The 16,912-nt window shown below is 66.7% G+C and overlaps 1 protein-coding gene across 1 annotated transcript; it reads right to left on the bottom strand.

The window, feature by feature from the left end:
- Positions 1-1,008: 1,008 nt before the first annotated feature.
- On the bottom strand, positions 1,009-16,310 carry LOC115916231 (phosphofurin acidic cluster sorting protein 1-like). Its single transcript, XM_030969919.1, is given in 25 exon segments — positions 1,009-1,145; positions 1,658-1,762; positions 2,344-2,427; positions 2,430-2,569; positions 3,102-3,270; positions 3,454-3,493; positions 3,790-3,832; positions 4,249-4,351; positions 5,027-5,137; positions 5,800-5,975; positions 6,747-6,853; positions 7,626-7,730; positions 8,385-8,517; positions 9,074-9,174; positions 9,891-9,953; positions 10,301-10,367; positions 11,221-11,369; positions 11,751-11,810; positions 12,244-12,315; positions 12,434-12,525; positions 13,346-13,490; positions 14,412-14,537; positions 15,001-15,090; positions 15,567-15,654; positions 16,144-16,310. Coding segments are annotated over 25 exon segments (2,652 nt in total). The 3' UTR covers positions 1,009-1,029.
- Between the last annotated feature and the right edge of the window lie 602 nt (positions 16,311-16,912).

Here is a 16,912-nt window from a genome sequence, read left to right on the forward strand (position 1 = left end):
AGCCACGTGACACCTGAGTGACACCTGAGTGTGACACCCATGTCACACCTGGCACTTGAGTGACACCTGAATGTGACACCTGTGACAGCCGAGTGTGACATTTGAGTGACACCGAGTGACCCCAGGGACACTGAGGGTGGCACCTGGGACAGGCCACCCCTGAGGGCCCCAGGTGTCCCCAGCCCAGGTGACACCGAGACCCCCTCAGTGCCACCCCCCGATGTCCCCATGGTGTCCCCCTCAGTGCCACCACTGTCCCTGTGTGCCATCGGGTCCCAGCCTGGTGCCACTGCCTGTGTCACCGCTGTGTCACCGCACTGCCGCTGTCCCCAACCCGTGGGTCACCCCTGTGTCACCTGTGTCACCCCTGCCACCCCCTCGGTCATCTCTGCCACCCTTGTCACCCGTGCCACGCGTGTCACCCCTGTGCCACCACCCCTGTCACCTGTGTCACCGCACTGCCGCTGTCCTCAGGTCATCAGGTGTCCCCAACCCCTGTGACCCCTGTGTCACCCGTGCCACCCCTGCTGTCACCTGTGCCATCCTTGTGACACCCGTGCCACCTCTGTCACCTGTCACCGCCACTGGCCCCAGCCCCCGTGTCCCCCCCCGTGTCCCCCCCCGTGTCCCCCCCGTGTCCCCACTGTCACCGCTCCAGGCGCTCGCGGCTCTCGGGGCCTTTATTGAGCCCCCCCCGCGCGCCGGGGGTGGGGGAGGGCTGAGACACACCCCCCCCCCCAAAAAAAACCCGAATTTGGCACTGGGGGGGGGGGCGGGGGTGGTGGCACTTTGGGGGGCTTGGTGACATTTGGGGGGGGGTTGGTGGCACTTTTGGGGGGGTGACATTTGGGGGGGTGGTGGCACTTTTTGGGGGGTGGCACTACGGGGGGGTGGTGGCACTTTTTTTTGTGGGGGAGGCGGGTGGGGAGGGGGCGGCACAAGGACGCTGCAGAAGCGATGGGGACCCCTCCCCCCGCGGGTTTGGGGGTTCCCAAGGGTGGGGGTGGGGTCCGGGGGGGGGGGTGGGGGTCAGGGCGCTTTGCCCCCCCCGAAAAGCCCCACGGGGAAATGTTTGACGTGCGACGGCCACTGCGCCGCCAGCTGGAAGAATTTGATGTCGTCCCATTGGGTGCCATCCACGGTCACTGCGGGGGAGGGGCGGCACCCATGGGACCCCCCCCCACCATAGACACCCCCTAAAAACCACCCCCGGAACCCCCGCCCCGCCCCCACCCCCGGCAATGGATCCGCAGGGAGGGAATGGGGGGGGGGAGGGAGGGGGGGGGGAGAACCCCTCCCCCACCTTTGGGTGACCCCCCCTCACACCCAAATCACCCCAAACCCCTCCCCCAAATTTTGGGGTTCCCACCTGGGGGGTCGCCTCCCACTCTTGGGTCCCCCTCCCCTTCCCTTTAGAGCCCCTCCCCCACCCTGATTGCCCCTCCCCCACTATTGGAAACCCCTCCCCCACCCTTGGGTGACCCCCCACCCACCCCAAGCCACCCAAATTTGGGGGATTCCCATGAGGGGGTCACACCCCCCCGTCCTTTGGTACCCCTCCCCCACCATTGGATGCCCCTCCCCCACCCATGGGTGCCCTCCTTGCCCCACCCCCACTCTTGGGGCCCCTCCCCCCCCACGGGCGCCCCTCACCCACCGCTGAGCAGCGCGGGCGGGGGGCGGGGGGCGCAGATCAGCCGCGTGATCCCCTCCACCCCCCGGCTCTTGTCGGGCTCGCGGGGCCGCTTGAACAGGGCGGGCACTGGGGGGGGTCCCAAAAAGGGGCCGGATCCGCCCCAAAAACCGCCTCAGAACAGCCCCGAAACAGCCCCAAAACCAACCCCAAACAGCGCCAAAACCTGTCCCAAAATAGCCCCAAAACTGCCCCAAAATAGCCCAAAAGCAGACAAAACCCAGTCCCAAAACCAGCTCCAAAATCCATCCCAAAACAGCCCCAAAACCCGGCCCCAAACCAACCCCAAACAGCGCCAAAACCCGTCCCAAAACTGCCCCAAAATAGCCCAAAACCAGACAAAATCCAGTCCCAAAACCAGCTCCAAAATGCCCCAGAACAGCCCCAACACCAACCCAAAATAGCCCCAAACCAGCCCCAAACCGCCCCAAATTCACTCCAAAATCCATCTCCAATTCACCCCCCAAACCAGCTCAGAATCAGCCCCAAACCCACAGCAAATTCGCGCCAAACCCTGCCCAAAATCAGCCCAAAACCCCCAAAATCCCAAATCCCCCCAAATCCCCAAACCCTCAAATCCCAAATCCCCAAAATCCCAAATTCTCAAACTGCCCAAATCCCCAAAATCCCAAATTCCGTCCCCCCCTCACCCTTCTTGTTCTTCTCGCGGCTGACCAGGGTCATGGCCAGGGTGGTCCCGGGGGGGTCCCCGGGGGGGGGCAGCCGCGTCACAGCAGCGAGCGGAAGGTGCCCCTGAGGCTGCTCTTGGGACCCCCCCCCTCGCGCCGCTCCCCCTCCCCCCCCCGCCGCCGCTCGGGGGGGGCAGCGACCCCTCCCCAATAATCGACCTGCAGCCCCAGCGCCTCCCCCGAGGGGCTGCGATGGGGGGGGGGCACCCCGAATTAGAGAGGGGGGCAGGGACCCCCCCCCCAGAACCCCCAAAATATTCAGGGACCCCAAAATACCCAGAGACCCCCCCCAAAACACAGGGACCCCCCCCAAAATACCCCAGAGACCCCCACCAAAATACCCCAGAGACCCCCTTGAAAATACCGCGGGACACCCCCGGCAATCGGAGACACCCCCAAAACACACGGACCCCCCCTCAAATACCCCAGGACCCCCCCCTCCCCAAAACACCCAGGTGACCCCAAATTAGAGAGGAGCCCCCCCGGGGAAATCGAGACACCCCAGAACACCCAGGGATCTCCCCCCCACTAAAATACCATGGGGACCCCCCAAAATATCCAGGGGACCCCAAATTAGAGAGGGGGGCAGGGACCCCCCCCCGGGAATTGGAGACACCCCCAGAACACAGGGATCCCCCCCCCAAAAACCATCCAGGGACCCCCAAAACCCCAGACCCCCCCCAAATCCAGGCGTGTCCCCCTCCCCCCCCCATGGACACCTCCCCCCATTCCGGGGGGGTCGGGGTCTCACCCGGGGGCCCCCCCGGCCATGGAGGGGGACGCGGGGGGTCGCGGCCTCGCGGGGCCCCCCCCCGGCCCCTCCCCCCGCGGGGGGGGACGTGGAGGGGACGGCGAGGCCCGGGGGGGGCGCCTCGGTGTCACCGTCACCTGCGGGGGGGCAGCGTCAGCGGGGGGGGCAGGGACACCCCGGTGACAAAGGGGACACGGGGGGGGGGACACCCCGGGTGACAAAGGGGACACGGGGGGGGGGACACCCCGGTGACAAAGGGGACACGGGGGGGGGACACCCCGGTGACAAAGGGGACACGGGGGGGGGACAGAGCCACTCACCCGGCGCGGGGGGATCCTCGGCCAGGCCCACCTTCACCACCTGCGGGGGGGGACACACCTTGGGGACACTTTGGGGACACTCAGGGCCACCCTCTGTCCCCAGGGGCTGCGTCCCCGCCCCGGTGTCACCCCCAGTGCCACCCCCCCACAATGTGCCACAGACACAGGGACAGTGTGACACCCCGCCCCCCCCGTGCGGTGTCACCTCCTGTCCCCAAGGACCGTGTGTCCCCCCACCTCCAGTGTCACCCAGGTGCCACCCCTGGCCTGGGGACAGGCTGTCCCCTCCCCGTGTCCCCTCGGTGTCCCCTCCCCGTGTCCCCTCCCCGCTCTCACCCCCACGAAGGGCACGAACTTCTGGCACGAGTCCTCGTCGGGGCTGGGGACAGTTGGGGACAGTTGGGGACATCGCGGGGGGCCGGTCCCCAGGTGCCACCGCCCGCCCGCCACGCTGTCCCCTCCATGTCTCCTCCATGTCCCCAGTGTCCCCACCCCCTTTCCTGCCAATCTCTTCCGTGTCCCCATCCCATATCCCCCGTGTCCCCTGCGTGTCCCCAATGTCCCCACAATGTCCCCGATGTCCCCCCAATGTCCCCATGTCCCAGTGTCCCCAATCCCAGAATGTCCCCGATGTCCCCCCGACGTCCCCAATGTCCCCACAATGTCCCCAATGTCTCCCAATACCCCCGATGTCCCCAGTGTCCCCCGATGTCCCCAATCCCCCAATGATGTCCCCAATCCCCCCGATGTCCCCGATGTCCCCGTGTCCCCCCCGGTGTCCCCGGTGTCACTCACAATTTGTCGCTGCAGGTCAGCATGGCCTCGGCCACCGGCAGTGGCAGCGTCACCGCCGCCCCCGCCACGTAGGACAGGATGCGCCCGGCGACGCTGAACGGCTCTGGGGACAGTGGGGACATGAGGGGACAGCGGGGACAGCGGGGACATGAGGGGACATGAGGGGACACATGGGGACAGCGGGGACACCCAGGGGACAGCGGAGACATGAGGGGACAGCGGGGACATGAGGGGACATGAGGGGACACAAGGGGACAGCGGGGACACCCAGGGGACAGCGGGGACATGAGGGGACAGCGGGGACACCTTGGGGATACCCCAAGGGACACCCAGGGACACCTCAAAACCCCGGGGACACCTTGGGGACAGCCAGGGACATCTCAGGGACACCCCTGGGAACAGCTGAGGGACAGCCCGGGGACAGAGGGGACATCTCAGGGACACCCCCAGGGACACCTTGGGGACACCTTGGGGACACTCGAGGGACACGCCGGGGACACCCCAAAACCTTGGGAGCCCCCCGGGACACATCAGGGTGTCCCAAGAGGTGACGGGGAGGGGACAGGAGGTGACACAGCAGGTGACAGACACGCCCCCCCGGTGCCCTGCCAGGTGTGCCCAGGTGCCCCCAGATGCCCCCCAGGTGTGCCCAGCTGTGCCCTCAGGTGTGCCCAGGTGCCCCCAGGTGTTCCCAGCTGTGCCCAGCTGTGCCCCCAGCTGTGCCCAGGTGTTCCCAGGTGCCCCAGGTGTGCCCAGCTGTGCCCAGGTGTGCCCGTACCGCTGGGCGGGGGCTCGCTGCGCGTGAACAGCTCCCGCCAGGGCGGGTCCAGGAAGGCGGAGCCGTAGCGGCCATCGAGGGTGCCCAGGTGCTGCGCCACGGGGTGGGGACCTGGGGACACGGGGACAGCCACAGGTGGGCACAGAGAGCCCCAGGTGTGCCCAGGTGTGCCCCAGGTGTGCCCAGAGACCCTCCCAAGTGTGCCCCAGGTACCCCCAGGTGTGCCAAGGTGTGCCCCAGGTACTTCCAGGTAGGCACAGATACCCCCCCAGGTGTGTCCCAATGTCCCCAAGTGTGTCCCCCATGCCCCTCAGGTGCCCCCCATGCCCTCAAATTGTGCCCAGGTGGGTCCCCGTACTCTGCAGGTGTGCCCAGGTGTGTCCCCCATGTCCCCCAGCTGTGCCCAGGTGTGCCCAGGTACCCAGGGGCACGATGAGGAAGCACAGGAGGCCGAGCAGGGGCCCAGGTGTCCCCGAGCTGTGCCCCAGGTGTGTGCCAGGTGTGTGCCCAGGTGTGCCCCCCATGTCCCCCAGCTGTGCTCAGGTGTCCCCCAGGTGTGCCCCAGGTGTGTGCCCAGGTGTGCCCCCCATGTCCCCCAGGTGTGCCCAGGTACCCAGGGGCACGATGAGGAAGCGCAGGAGGCCGAGCAGGGGCCCGGGTGTGTGCCCCAGGTGTGTGCCCAGGTGTGCCCCCCATGTCCCCCAGCTGTGCTCAGGTGTGTGCCCAGGTGTGCCCCCCACGTCCCCCAGGTGTGCCCAGGTGTGCCCAGGTACCCAGGGGCACGATGAGGAAGCGCAGGAGGCCGAGCCAGTCGGGCCCGCGGGGGCCCAGGTGTGCCCCAGGTGTGCCCAGGTGCCGCACGAAGCTCCTCAGGAGGCTCCCGTGGTACCCGGCCCCGCCCACGGCCGCCACCTTCAGCACCCGGGGGGGCAGCGGCGACAGGTGACACCTGCGGGGGGACAGGGACAGGTGAGGGGACAGGTGACACCAGCGGGGGGACAGGGACAGGTCAGGGGGGACTTCCAAATTTGACAGAGGGTTCTGGGATTTTTTTTGGGGGGGATCTCAGATTTGAAGGGGGTCCCGGGGGTTTGGGGGTCCCCATACATCCGGGGGGGGAGGGGGACAATGGGAAGTTCCAGAAGGTTCCATGGGGGGATTCCGGGACTGGGAAAGGGGGTGCCACATTTTGGGATCGGGGGTCCCAGATTTTTTTGGCGGCGTCCCCCCAGATTTTGGGAAAGAGGTCCCAGACTTTTTGGGGGTTGTGTCCCATATTTTGGGGGGGGTCTCGGGGTTGTCCCCCATATTTCAGGAGGGTGTCCCATTTTGGGGGGGTGTGTCCCATATTTTGGGTGGGGTCCCGGGGGGGTGTGTCCCATATTTTGGGTGGGGTCCCGGGGGGGCGTGTCCCATATTTTGGGGGTGTGTGTCCCATATTTTGGGGGTGTGTGTCCCATATTTTGGGGGGGTGTGTCCCATGTTTTGGGGGTGTGTCCCATATTTTTGGGGGGGGTCCCGGGGGGGCGTGTCCCATATTTTGGGGGGGTGTGTCCCTTATTTTGGGGGGGTGTGTCCCTTATTTTGGGGGGGTGTGTCCCATATTTTGGGGGGGTGTGTCCCATGTTTTGGGGGTGTGTCCCATATTTTGGAGGGGGTCCCGGGGGGGCGTGTCCCATGTTTTGGGGGCGTGTCCCATATTTTGGGGGGGGTCACTCACAGCCGCTGGATCCGGCTCAGGATGGCCCCGAGCGCCGCCTGCAGCTCCGCCCCCCCCGCCGTGGCCACCACGGCCACGCCCTGGGCCTGGAGCAGCTCCGACACCCACTGGGGGGGGCGCGGGGGGGGCGGGGTCACAGACCCCCCCCCGACCCCCCAAAACTGCCCCTCCCCCATTCCGCGGTACCCAGTCTGGGATATCCCCCCCCATTTTGGGGTCTCCCCCCCCCCATTTTGGGGTCTCAGGGGTGCCCCCCCCTCCCCAGCTACCCTCGCCCCCCCCAATATGTCGAAGTGATCCCCCAAATTTGAGGTGCCCCCCTCCCCCGTAATTTTGAGTCTCTCCCCGGCCCCCCCATATTTTGGGTGCCCCCCCATATTTTGGGCCTCCTCCCCCCCCCTCCACATTTCGGGGTGTCCCCCCCTCACTTTGAGGAGTTCCCCCCATATTTCGGGTGTCACCCCCCCATTTGCGTTTCCCCCCTCCATATTTTGGGGCCCCTCTCTATTTTGGGCCCCCCATATTTTGGAGTCCCTCCATACTTCGGGTGCCCCCCCCATATTTTGGGTGTCAACCCCCAATTCGGGGTCCCCTACCCATTTCGGGGTGTGACTCCCCCCCATTTCGAGGTGTCCCCCCCATATTCTGGGCTCCCCCTCCCCATATTTCGGGGTGCCCCCCCCATATTCTGGGCTCCCCCTCCCCATATTTCGGGGTGCCCCCCATATTTCGGGGTCCCCCCCATATTTCTGGGTCCCCCCCATATTTCGGGGTCCCCCCCCATATTTCGGCCCCCCCCCATATTTCTGGGTCCCCCCCATATTTCGGGGTCCCCCCCATATTTCGGGTTCCCCCCCCATATTTCGGGGTGCCCCGTACCTGGCCCTGCCACTCCCCGGCGCTGACCAGCACGACGCTCTCGGGCAGCCCCGGCTCGGGGCCCAGCGCCGCCCCCAGCTGCTCCCAGAGCGCGCGGCGGGGGCCCTGGGGACACGGGGGGGACACGGGGGGCACCCCCACAATGAGGGGACAGCCCTCGATGTGGGGAGCAGGGGGGATTTGGGGACACCCCCAGGGTGGGTACAGAGCTCCGCTGTCACCTCCCCCCCTCTGCAATGTCCCCCCAATGCCCCCAGTGCCCCCCACAATGTCCCCATGTCCCCCCACAATGTCCCCATGTCCCCCACAATGTCCCCCCAGCCCAGTGCCACCCCCCGACATCCCGGTGTCACCAGTGCCCCCCCCCATGGTGGCCCCATGATCCCCTCCTGTCCCCCCAATGTCCTCGTTGTCCCCAATGTCCTCACTGCCCCGTTGTCCCGTTATCCCCACTGTCCCCACAATGTCCCCATTGTCTCCTCAGTGTCCCCAGTGTCCCCATTGTCCCCCCATCCCCATTGTCCCCCAATGTCCCCATTACCCCCACTGTCCCCAACGTCCCCTGTCCGCACTGTCCCCCCAATGTCCCCAATGTCCCCAATGTCTCCAATGTCCCCTAGCCCCTGTCCCCTTGCAGTGTCCCTGTTGTCCTCTCACTGTTCCCTGTCCCCAATGTCCCCAATGTCCGCATTGTCCCCATTGTCCCCAATGTCGCCCCCCCGCCCCCATTGTCCCCCCTGTCCCCCTGTCCCGTGTCACCTGGCCGGGGGGGGGTCCCTCGGGGGGTTTCTCTCCCTCGGGGCTCCTCTCGCCGGGGCCCCCCCGGGGCAGCCCCGGCTCCCTCTGGGGGGTTCCCCTGCGCCCCCGGCCCGGGGGGGCCCCCGACTCCGGCCTGGGGGGGACAGCGGGACAGCGCTGCACCCCAGACCCCAAAATAACCCAACAGGGACCCCAAAATAACCCCCAAAACCCAACAGAGACCCCGAAATATCCCTGGGACCCCAAAATAACCCCCAAAAACACAACAGGGACCCCGAAATATCCCTGGGACCCCAAAATAACCCAACAGGGACCCCAAAATATCCCTGGGACCCCAAAATAACCCCCAAAAACACAACAGGGACCCCAAAATAACCCTGTGACCCCAAAATAACCCCCCCAGATCCCAAATAACCCCCCTGTCCGGCCTGGGGGGACAGAGCTGTACCCCAGAACCCTCCCGGGACCCCAAAAAACCCCCCCGGGACCCCAAAACCCACCCGGGACCCCAAAAAACGCCCCCAGGACCCCAAATCCCCTTCCCTTGGTGTCCCCAAAAATCCACCCCAGAAATCCCAAAAATCTCCTTCAGGGACCCCAAATTTCCCTTTAGGACCCCGATGTTGGGGTGTCCCCAATTTGGGGGGGGTCCCCGGTTTTGGGGCTCCCAATTTTGGGGGGTCCCTCACCGGGGTGACGCCGCCTCCCCCTTGCTCCCCTTCAGGGGCGTCCTCAGCTTTTCGGGGCCCCCCCCGGGCTCTGCCGGGGGCTCGGGGTCCCCCCGGGGGTCCTGGGGGGGCAAAGAGGGGCTGGGGGCACCCCAAAAATGGGGAAAACCCCAAAAATGGGGGGAAACCCCAAAATTGGGGGGGAACCCCAAAATTGGGGGGAAAACCCCAAAAATGGGGGGAAAACCCCAAAAATGGGGGGAAATCCCAAAAATCGGGGTGGGGGCACATATTTTTGGGTTATTTGGAGGGAAAACACCAAAATGCTGATGGGGGAACCCCAAAATTTGGGGATTTTTTTGGGGTGAGGGGTCCCGGGGGTTCTTTTTGGGGGTTTAGGGTGGGGATTTTGTGGGGTTCATTTTTGGAGGGAGTTGGGGAAGTTTGGGGGGATTTTAGGGGCAGTTTGGGGGCAGTTTGGGGGGATTTTGGGGGGATTTTGCGGGGATTCATTTTTTGGGGATTTTGGGGGCAGTTTTGGAGTTTTTTGGGGGATTTTGGGGGATTTTAGGGTCAGTTTTGGGGCATTTTGGAAGCAGTTTTGGGGAATTTGTGGAGGTTCATTTGGGTATTTTTGGGGCAGTTTTGGGAGTTTTTGGGGGCGGTTTTGGGGGATTTGGGGGGCAGATTTGGGGCATTTTTGGGGGCGGTTTTGGAGGATTCTGGGACCAGTTTTGGGGGATTTTTGGGAGCAGATCTGGGAGCAGCTTTAGGAAGTTTAGGGGAATTTTGGGGCGGTTTTTTAGGATTTCAGGGGTTTTTAGGGTGGGGGTCTCACCAGCCCCTCGGGCTCCGGCCCCTCCTCGGGGGCTCTGCGGCCACTGCGGGGCCCCGGCTCTGCCTGGGGGAGAGACCCCAAAAATGTCTGAGACCCCCCCCAAAAACCCAATAACCCCCCAGTGCTCCCAGTAACTGCCCAGTGCTCCCAGTATCATCTCCTCCCACTCCCTCCCAGTCCATCCCAGTCCCTCCCAGTCCCTCCCAGTTCCATCCCAGTCCATCCCAGTCCCTCCCAGTCCCTCCCACTCCCTCCCAGTCCCTCCCAGTCCCTCCCAGTCCCTCCCAGTCCCTCCCAGTCCATCCCAGTCCATCCCAGTCCCTCCCAGTCCCTCCCAGTCCCTCCCAGTCCATCCCAGTCCCTCCCAGTCCATCCCAGTCCCTCCCAGTCCCTCCCAGTCCGGCACTGACCGGGGCCGGGCTCTCGGTTCCCATCTCGGTCTGGGAGCTCGACTGGGAGAGACCCTCGAAGAACGGCCTGGGGGGGACACAGGGGGGGACAGGGATGGCACCGGGGACACGGAGGGGCACCAGTGCCACCGGTACCCAGGGACACGGCAAACTGGGGGCACTGGGGGCACTGGGACATTGGGACATTGGTGGCATTGGTGGCACTGGTGGCATTGGTGGCACTGGGGGCACTGGGACATTGGTGGCATTGGTGGCACTGGTGGCACTGGGACATTGGGACATTGGTGGCACTGGGACACCCAGGGGAGGCGGCACCATCACCTTGGGGAGGAGCCTGGGGGGGTTTTGGGGTCCCTCATACCTGAGCCGGGGTTTGGGGGTGCTCAGGGTGGTTTTGGGGTGCTCAGGGGGATTTTGGGGTGCTCAGGGTGGTTTTGGGGTGCTCAGGGTGGTTTTGGGGGGTGCTCAGGGGGATTTTGGGGGTGCTCAGGGTGGTTTTGGGGGTGCTCAGGGGGATTTTGGGGTGCTCAGGGTGGTTTTGGGGTGCTCAGGGTGGTTTTGGGGGTGCTCAGGGGGATTTTGGGGTGCTCAGGGTGGTTTTGGGGTGCTCAGGGTGGTTTTGGGGGTGCTCAGGGGGATTTTGGGGTGCTCAGGGTGGTTTTGGGGTGCTCAGGGGGATTTTGGGGGTGCTCAGGGTGGTTTTGGGGTGCTCAGGGGGATTTTGGGGTGCTCAGGGTGGTTTTGGGGTGCTCAGGGGGATTTTGGGGGTGCTCAGGGTGGTTTTGGGGGTGCTCAGAGGGATTTTGGGGTGCTCAGGGTGGTTTTGGGGGTGCTCAGGGGGATTTTGGGGTGCTCAGGGTGGTTTTGGGGTGCTCAGGGTGGTTTTGGGGTGCTCAGGGTGGTTTGGGGGTGCCGCACACCTGAGCCGCGGTTTGGGGGTGCTCAGGACGCTGTCGGTGTCGTCCAGGTCGGCGCCGCTGTCGCTGGGGTTGAAAATCTCCAGGGAATCGTAGAGAGCGTCCAGGTCCTCGGCCACGGCCGGGGACACGTGCTCCAGGCCAAAGCCACCCTGGGGACAGCGCGGTGTCATTGTCACCCCTTGGGGACATCCCAATGGCATTGTCACCCATTGTCACCTCCCCAGGGACACGGGCTCCAGGCCAAAGCCACCCTGGGGACAGCCAATGGCACTGTCACCTCCCTGGGGACATCCTAACACCTCCTTGGGGACACACGGTCCAGGCCAAAGCCACCCTGGGGACATTCCCAGTGTCACTGTCACCCATTGTCACCACCCTGGGGACAGCCTGGTGGCACTGTCACCTCCCCAGGGACACCCCGAGTCCCTGTGCCAGCCCCCCGCGTTGTCACCCTCTGTCCCCTCCTGTCCCCTCCTGTCCCCTCCCTGTCCCTCTGTCCCCCTGTCCCTCTGTCCCTCTGTCCCCGGTACCTCCTCAGACACCCGGAACCGTTTCAGCAGCGCCACAAATTTCTGTTTGATGTTGGGGTGCTGGGGGGGGGGGGGGGTCAGGGACCCCCAAACCCCCCCCAGGACCCCCCCCGAGACCCCAAAAATCCCCCTGGGACCCCCCAAACCCCTCCAAACCCCCCCAGGACCCCTAAAACCCCCCTAAGACCCCCCCAAACCCCCCTGGGAACCCCCAAATCCCCCCCAACCCCCCCCAGGACCCCTAAAACCCCCCTAAGACCCCCCCAAACCCCCCCCAGGAGCCCCAAAACCCCCCTGGGACCCCCAAACCCCCTGGGAACCCCCAAAACCCCCCTGAGACCCCCCCAAAAACTCCCAGGACCCCCAAATCCCCCAGGACCCCGAAACTCCCCCGGGACCCCCCAAACCCCCCCAGGACCCCCCAGGACCCAGCAGGTGCCCCCTCCCCCACCCTGAACCCCCCCTCAGACCCCTCCCCCGCCCCCCCCCTCACCCTGGCGCCCCCCGGGCCCTTCCTCCTCGGCTTCTTCCCCTTGGGCAGCTCCTCCTCCTCATCGAACAGGTCCTGGGGGGTCAGGGGGGGGTCAGGGGGGGCTGGGATTTGGGAGGGTGGGGGTCGGGAATGTGGGGAGGGGTCGCACCTGGCCGGGCAGAGGGGTCGGGAATGTGGGGAGGGGTCGCACCTGGCCGGGCAGAGCGTCATCGCTGCCCTCGGGCTCCGAGGAGAAACTCTCCTCATCCTCCTCCGAGTCCTGGTCCAGGTCCGGGGAGCGATCTGGGGGTTGGGGGAGATACCCAAAAATGGAGTGGGGAAAATGGGGAGGGGGCGCAAAAAATGGGGGGGGGGAAAACCGGGAGGGGCCAGAAAAAAGGGGAAAAAAGGGGAAAATTGAGGGGATGAATGAGGGGGGGCACCCATGGGTGGGGGGGCACACAGGACCCCCAATGCCCCCCCAGCGCACACTGGGGACCCCTCCCCAGCCCCTCTGGGTGCCCCCCAGCCCCTGATGCCCCCCCGTGCCCTCCCCGTACCCCCCGGTTCCCGTTCCCCCCTGGTGCCCCCTGTTTCCCGTTTCCCGTTCCCCATTCCCGTTCCCCACCCGCTTCTCTGCTTTTCCCCTCCCGTTCTGCCCCCTGTTCCCCGTTCCCCCCCCGGTTCCCATTCCCCGTTCCCATTCCCATTCCCATTCCCGTTCCCCAGTTCCCCGTTCCCCGTTGCCCCCGGTTCCCATTTCTGTTCCCGTTCCCCGGTTCCCGTTCCCATTCCCCACCCGCTCCTTTGCTTTTCCCCTCCCATTCCCGTTCTCGTTCCCCATTCCCCGTTCCCCGTTCCCATCCCCATTCCCCGTTCCCGTTCCCGTTCCCATCCCCAATCCCCGTTCCCCCTGTTCCTGTTCCCGTTCCCGTTCCCATCCCCATTCCCATTCCCGTTCCCGTTCCCGTTCCCATTCCCCGTTCCCATTCCCGTTCTCGTTCCCCGTTCCCGTTCCCGTTCCCTGTTCCCCATTCCCCGTTCTCCCCGTTCCCATCCCCATTCCCGTTCCCCGGTTCCCATTCCCGTTCCCGTTCCCCGTTCCCCGGTTCCCGTTCCCCACCCGCTCCTTTGCTTTTCCCCTCGGGCTCCACGGGCTGGCTCGAGAGCGCGACCACGCCGACCTCGGCCACGGGCAGCGGCTCGGTGAGCGCGCGGTGCAGCACCAGGGCCTGGGGGGGCCCGGCCTCGCTGGGCAGCTGCAGCACCTGGGGGGCGGGAATTGGGGAGGGGGGCACAGAGAGACCCCCCCAGGGGCACCTGAACCCCCCCAGGGGCACCTGAACCCCCCCAGGGGCACCTGAACCCCCCTATGGGGCACCTGACCCCCCCCGGGGCACCTGAACCCCCCTATGGTGCACCTGAACCCCCCTATGGTGCACCTGAACCCCCCTATGGGGCACCTGACCCCCTTATGGGGCACCCTGACCCCCCAGGGGCACCTGAACCCCCCCGGGGCACCTGAACCCCCCTATGGGGCACCTGACCCCCCTATGGGGCACCTGACCCCCCCTATGGGGCTCCCCAATCCTCCCAGCCCCGCCTCGCTGGGCAGCTGCAGCACCTGGGGGGCCGGGGGGGGGCAGGAATGGGGAGGGGGGCACAGAGAGACCCCCCCCCAAAACCCCCCCCAGCCCCACGAGACCCCCCCAGGACCCCCCGAACTCGCAGGGACAACCCCAAACACCCCCAGGATCCCCCCAAAACCTCCCCCAGCCCCACGAGACCCCCCCCAAACCCCCTGGGACCCCATCAGAACCCCCCAAACTCCCTCAGGACCCCCCCAGGACCCCCCAAACCCTCTCAGAACCCCCTCAGGACCCCCTCAGGACCCCCCTAAACCCCCCCAGGACCCCCCAAACTCCCAGGAACAACCCCAAACACCCCCAGGATCCTCCCAAAACCCTCCCAAACCCCCTCAGGACCCCCTCAGGACCCCCAGGACCCCCCAAACCCCCCAGGACCCCCCAAACCCTCTCAGGACCCCCCCAAACCCCCCCAGGACCCCCTCAGGAACCCCCCCAGGACCCCCTCAGGACCCCCCAAACCCTCTCAGGACCCCCCAAACCCCCTCAGGAACCCCCCCAGGACCCCCCCCAAACCCCCCCGGGACCCCCCGCGCCCCCCACCTCGGCCAGGTTGATCAGCCCCACCGCGAGCGTTTTGTAGCCCAGGAAGGGGCGGTGCTTGGAGCGCTTGCGGCGCTGCAGCATCACCTGCAGCCGGTTCGTGTCGCGCTTCAGGAAATGCCCGTACTGCGGGGGGGGCACGGGGGGGTCACCGACCCCCGGGGGGGTCACCGATCCCGGGGGGGCGAGATTTGGGGGGAAAAATGGGGATTTGGGGGAAAAATGGGGATTTGGGGGGAAAAATGGGGATTTGGGGGCCACAGAATCACCTGGAGAGGGTTTGGGGAGGGGGCTTGGGGGGGTCATTGAGCCCTGGGGGTGGTCAGGGACATTGGGGGGGGGTCAAGGACAGATTGGGGGGTCACTGACCCTGGGGGGGGGTGGGGGGTGTTGGGGGGCACCTGGGGGTTTTGGGGCTTTTGGGCGGTTTGGGGGGCGGTTTTGGGGGCGGTTTTGGGGATGATTTTGGGTGCAGTTTTGGGGCGGTTTTGGGGCAGTTTTTGGGGCGGTTTTTGGGGGGGGGGTTCGGGGGGCTCTGGGGGTGTCGCTGCCCCCCGGGGGGGTCCCCAGCTCGGGGGGTCCCCGGTACCTGCAGGGAGAAGGTGAGCTGCAGCTCGGTCTCGGGGGGGCCCCCGGGGGGCAGCGGGATCTCGTTGGAGCGCAGGATCCGCTTGGAGCCCTGCGGGGGAAGGGGAGGGGGCGGGACCCCCACGGGACCCCCCCAAAACGCCCAATTCCATGGGAGCCCCCCCCCAAAACACCGAATTCCATGGGAGCCCCCCCCCAAAAACGCCCAACTCGATGGGAGCCCCCCCCCCCAAAAAAACCCGACTTTGCAACACCCCAGGGACACCCCCAGCCCCACCAAGGGTCCTCCAGGACCCCCAGACCCCCCCAGGACCCCCCCAGACCCCCTCAAACCCCTCTAGACGCCCCCAGACCCCCCCAGAACCCCGTCCAGGACTCTCCAGTGTCCCCCAGACCCCTCCAGGACCCTCCCAGGACTCCCCCAAACCTCCCCAAGAGCCCCCAGGACCCCCCAAGACCCCCTCAAACCCCCCCAAACCCCCCAAGACCCCCTCAAACCCCCCAAACCCCCCAAGACCCCCTCAAACCTCCCCAAACCCCCAAACCCCCCAGCCCCCCCGCCCCCACCTGCAGTTTGACAGCGATCACCACGGAGCCGCGGTCCTTGGGCACCTCCCTGAGCAGCGCCAGGCGCCGCAGGGTGAGGCTGAACAGCCTGGGGGGGCCGGGGGGGGGCTCGGCACAGAGACCCCTCCCCAAATAAACGGGTCCCAAAGCCCGAGAGCCCCAAAGGAACCCCCCAAAAAAAACCCCAGCGCCAAAATCTGAGACCCCCGGGACCCCCCCCCAAAAAAGGTGCAGCCCAAGGGTTTGACCCCCCGGGACCCCGCCAGCCCCTCAGGGAACCCCCGCAGCCCCCTCCCCAAAATGGATCCCGGGGGGTCCCTGGGATTGGGGCGTCCCTGGGGGTCCCGGGGGGGTCACTGGGGTGAGATTGGGGGGTCCCGGGGGGGCCCCGGTTTTGAGGGGTCCTGAGGGGGTCCCGGGGGGGGCGGGGTCCCTGGGGTATCTGGGGGGGGGTCCTGGGGATTGAGCGGTCCCTGGGGGTCCCGGTGATTGGGGGTCCCGGGGGGGGGGTCCATGGGGGATTCCCGGTGGTGTCTGGGGGTCCCGGTGATTGGGGGTCCCCGCGCCCCCCCCTCACCTGGGCACGCAGCTGGGCGAGCTCCGATCCACCTCCCAGGTGGCGAACAGGTTCATGTGCACGGGCCCGGGCGGGGGTCCCGGGGCGCCCCGGGCCGGGGGGGGCGGGGCCCCCGGGGGGCCCGGGGCTCCGGGCCCGGGGGCGCGGGGGGCGCCGCGTTCCGCCATCGCCGCCGCCGCCGAGGCCACGCCCCCCCGCGCCTGATTGGCCGCCGCGCCGCACCGCGAGATCCGATTGGGCAGCGCCGGTCACGGCCCCGCCCACGCGCGGCGCTGATTGGTCATCGCCCACCCCGCTGCGGAACGGCGGCCACGCCCCTCTGTCAGGAGAGGCCACGCCCAGCGCTGCGGAGGCCACGCCCACTCCGGGGGTCCCGGGCGCTGATTGGGTGAGAGGGGTGGAGGCCACGCCCCCTTGGGAACATCGCGGGGTCACCGGGGGGTCACGGGGGACAAGGCGGGGCCTAGGGGGACACGGGGGGGGTGACACCGCGGGGACACCTGGGTGGTCTCGATGGCCCCGCCCCCTGTCGTCATCGATGTCCCCAGACATGAGGGGACCCTGTCCCTCTGTCCATCTGTCCCCCTGTCCATCTGTCCCTCTGTCCCCCTGTCCCTCTGTCCATCTGTCCCCCTGTCCCTCTGTCCCTCTGTCCCTCTGTCCCCCTGTCCATCTGTCCCCTGTCCCTCTGTCCATCTGTCCCCCTGTCCATCTGTCCCTCTGTCCATCTGTCCCCTGTCCATCTGTCCCTCTGTCCCCCTGTCCCTCT

The sequence above is a fragment of the Camarhynchus parvulus genome, unplaced genomic scaffold, assembly GCF_901933205.1.
Source record: "Camarhynchus parvulus unplaced genomic scaffold, STF_HiC, whole genome shotgun sequence".
Classification (NCBI taxonomy): Eukaryota; Metazoa; Chordata; class Aves; order Passeriformes; family Thraupidae; genus Camarhynchus; species Camarhynchus parvulus.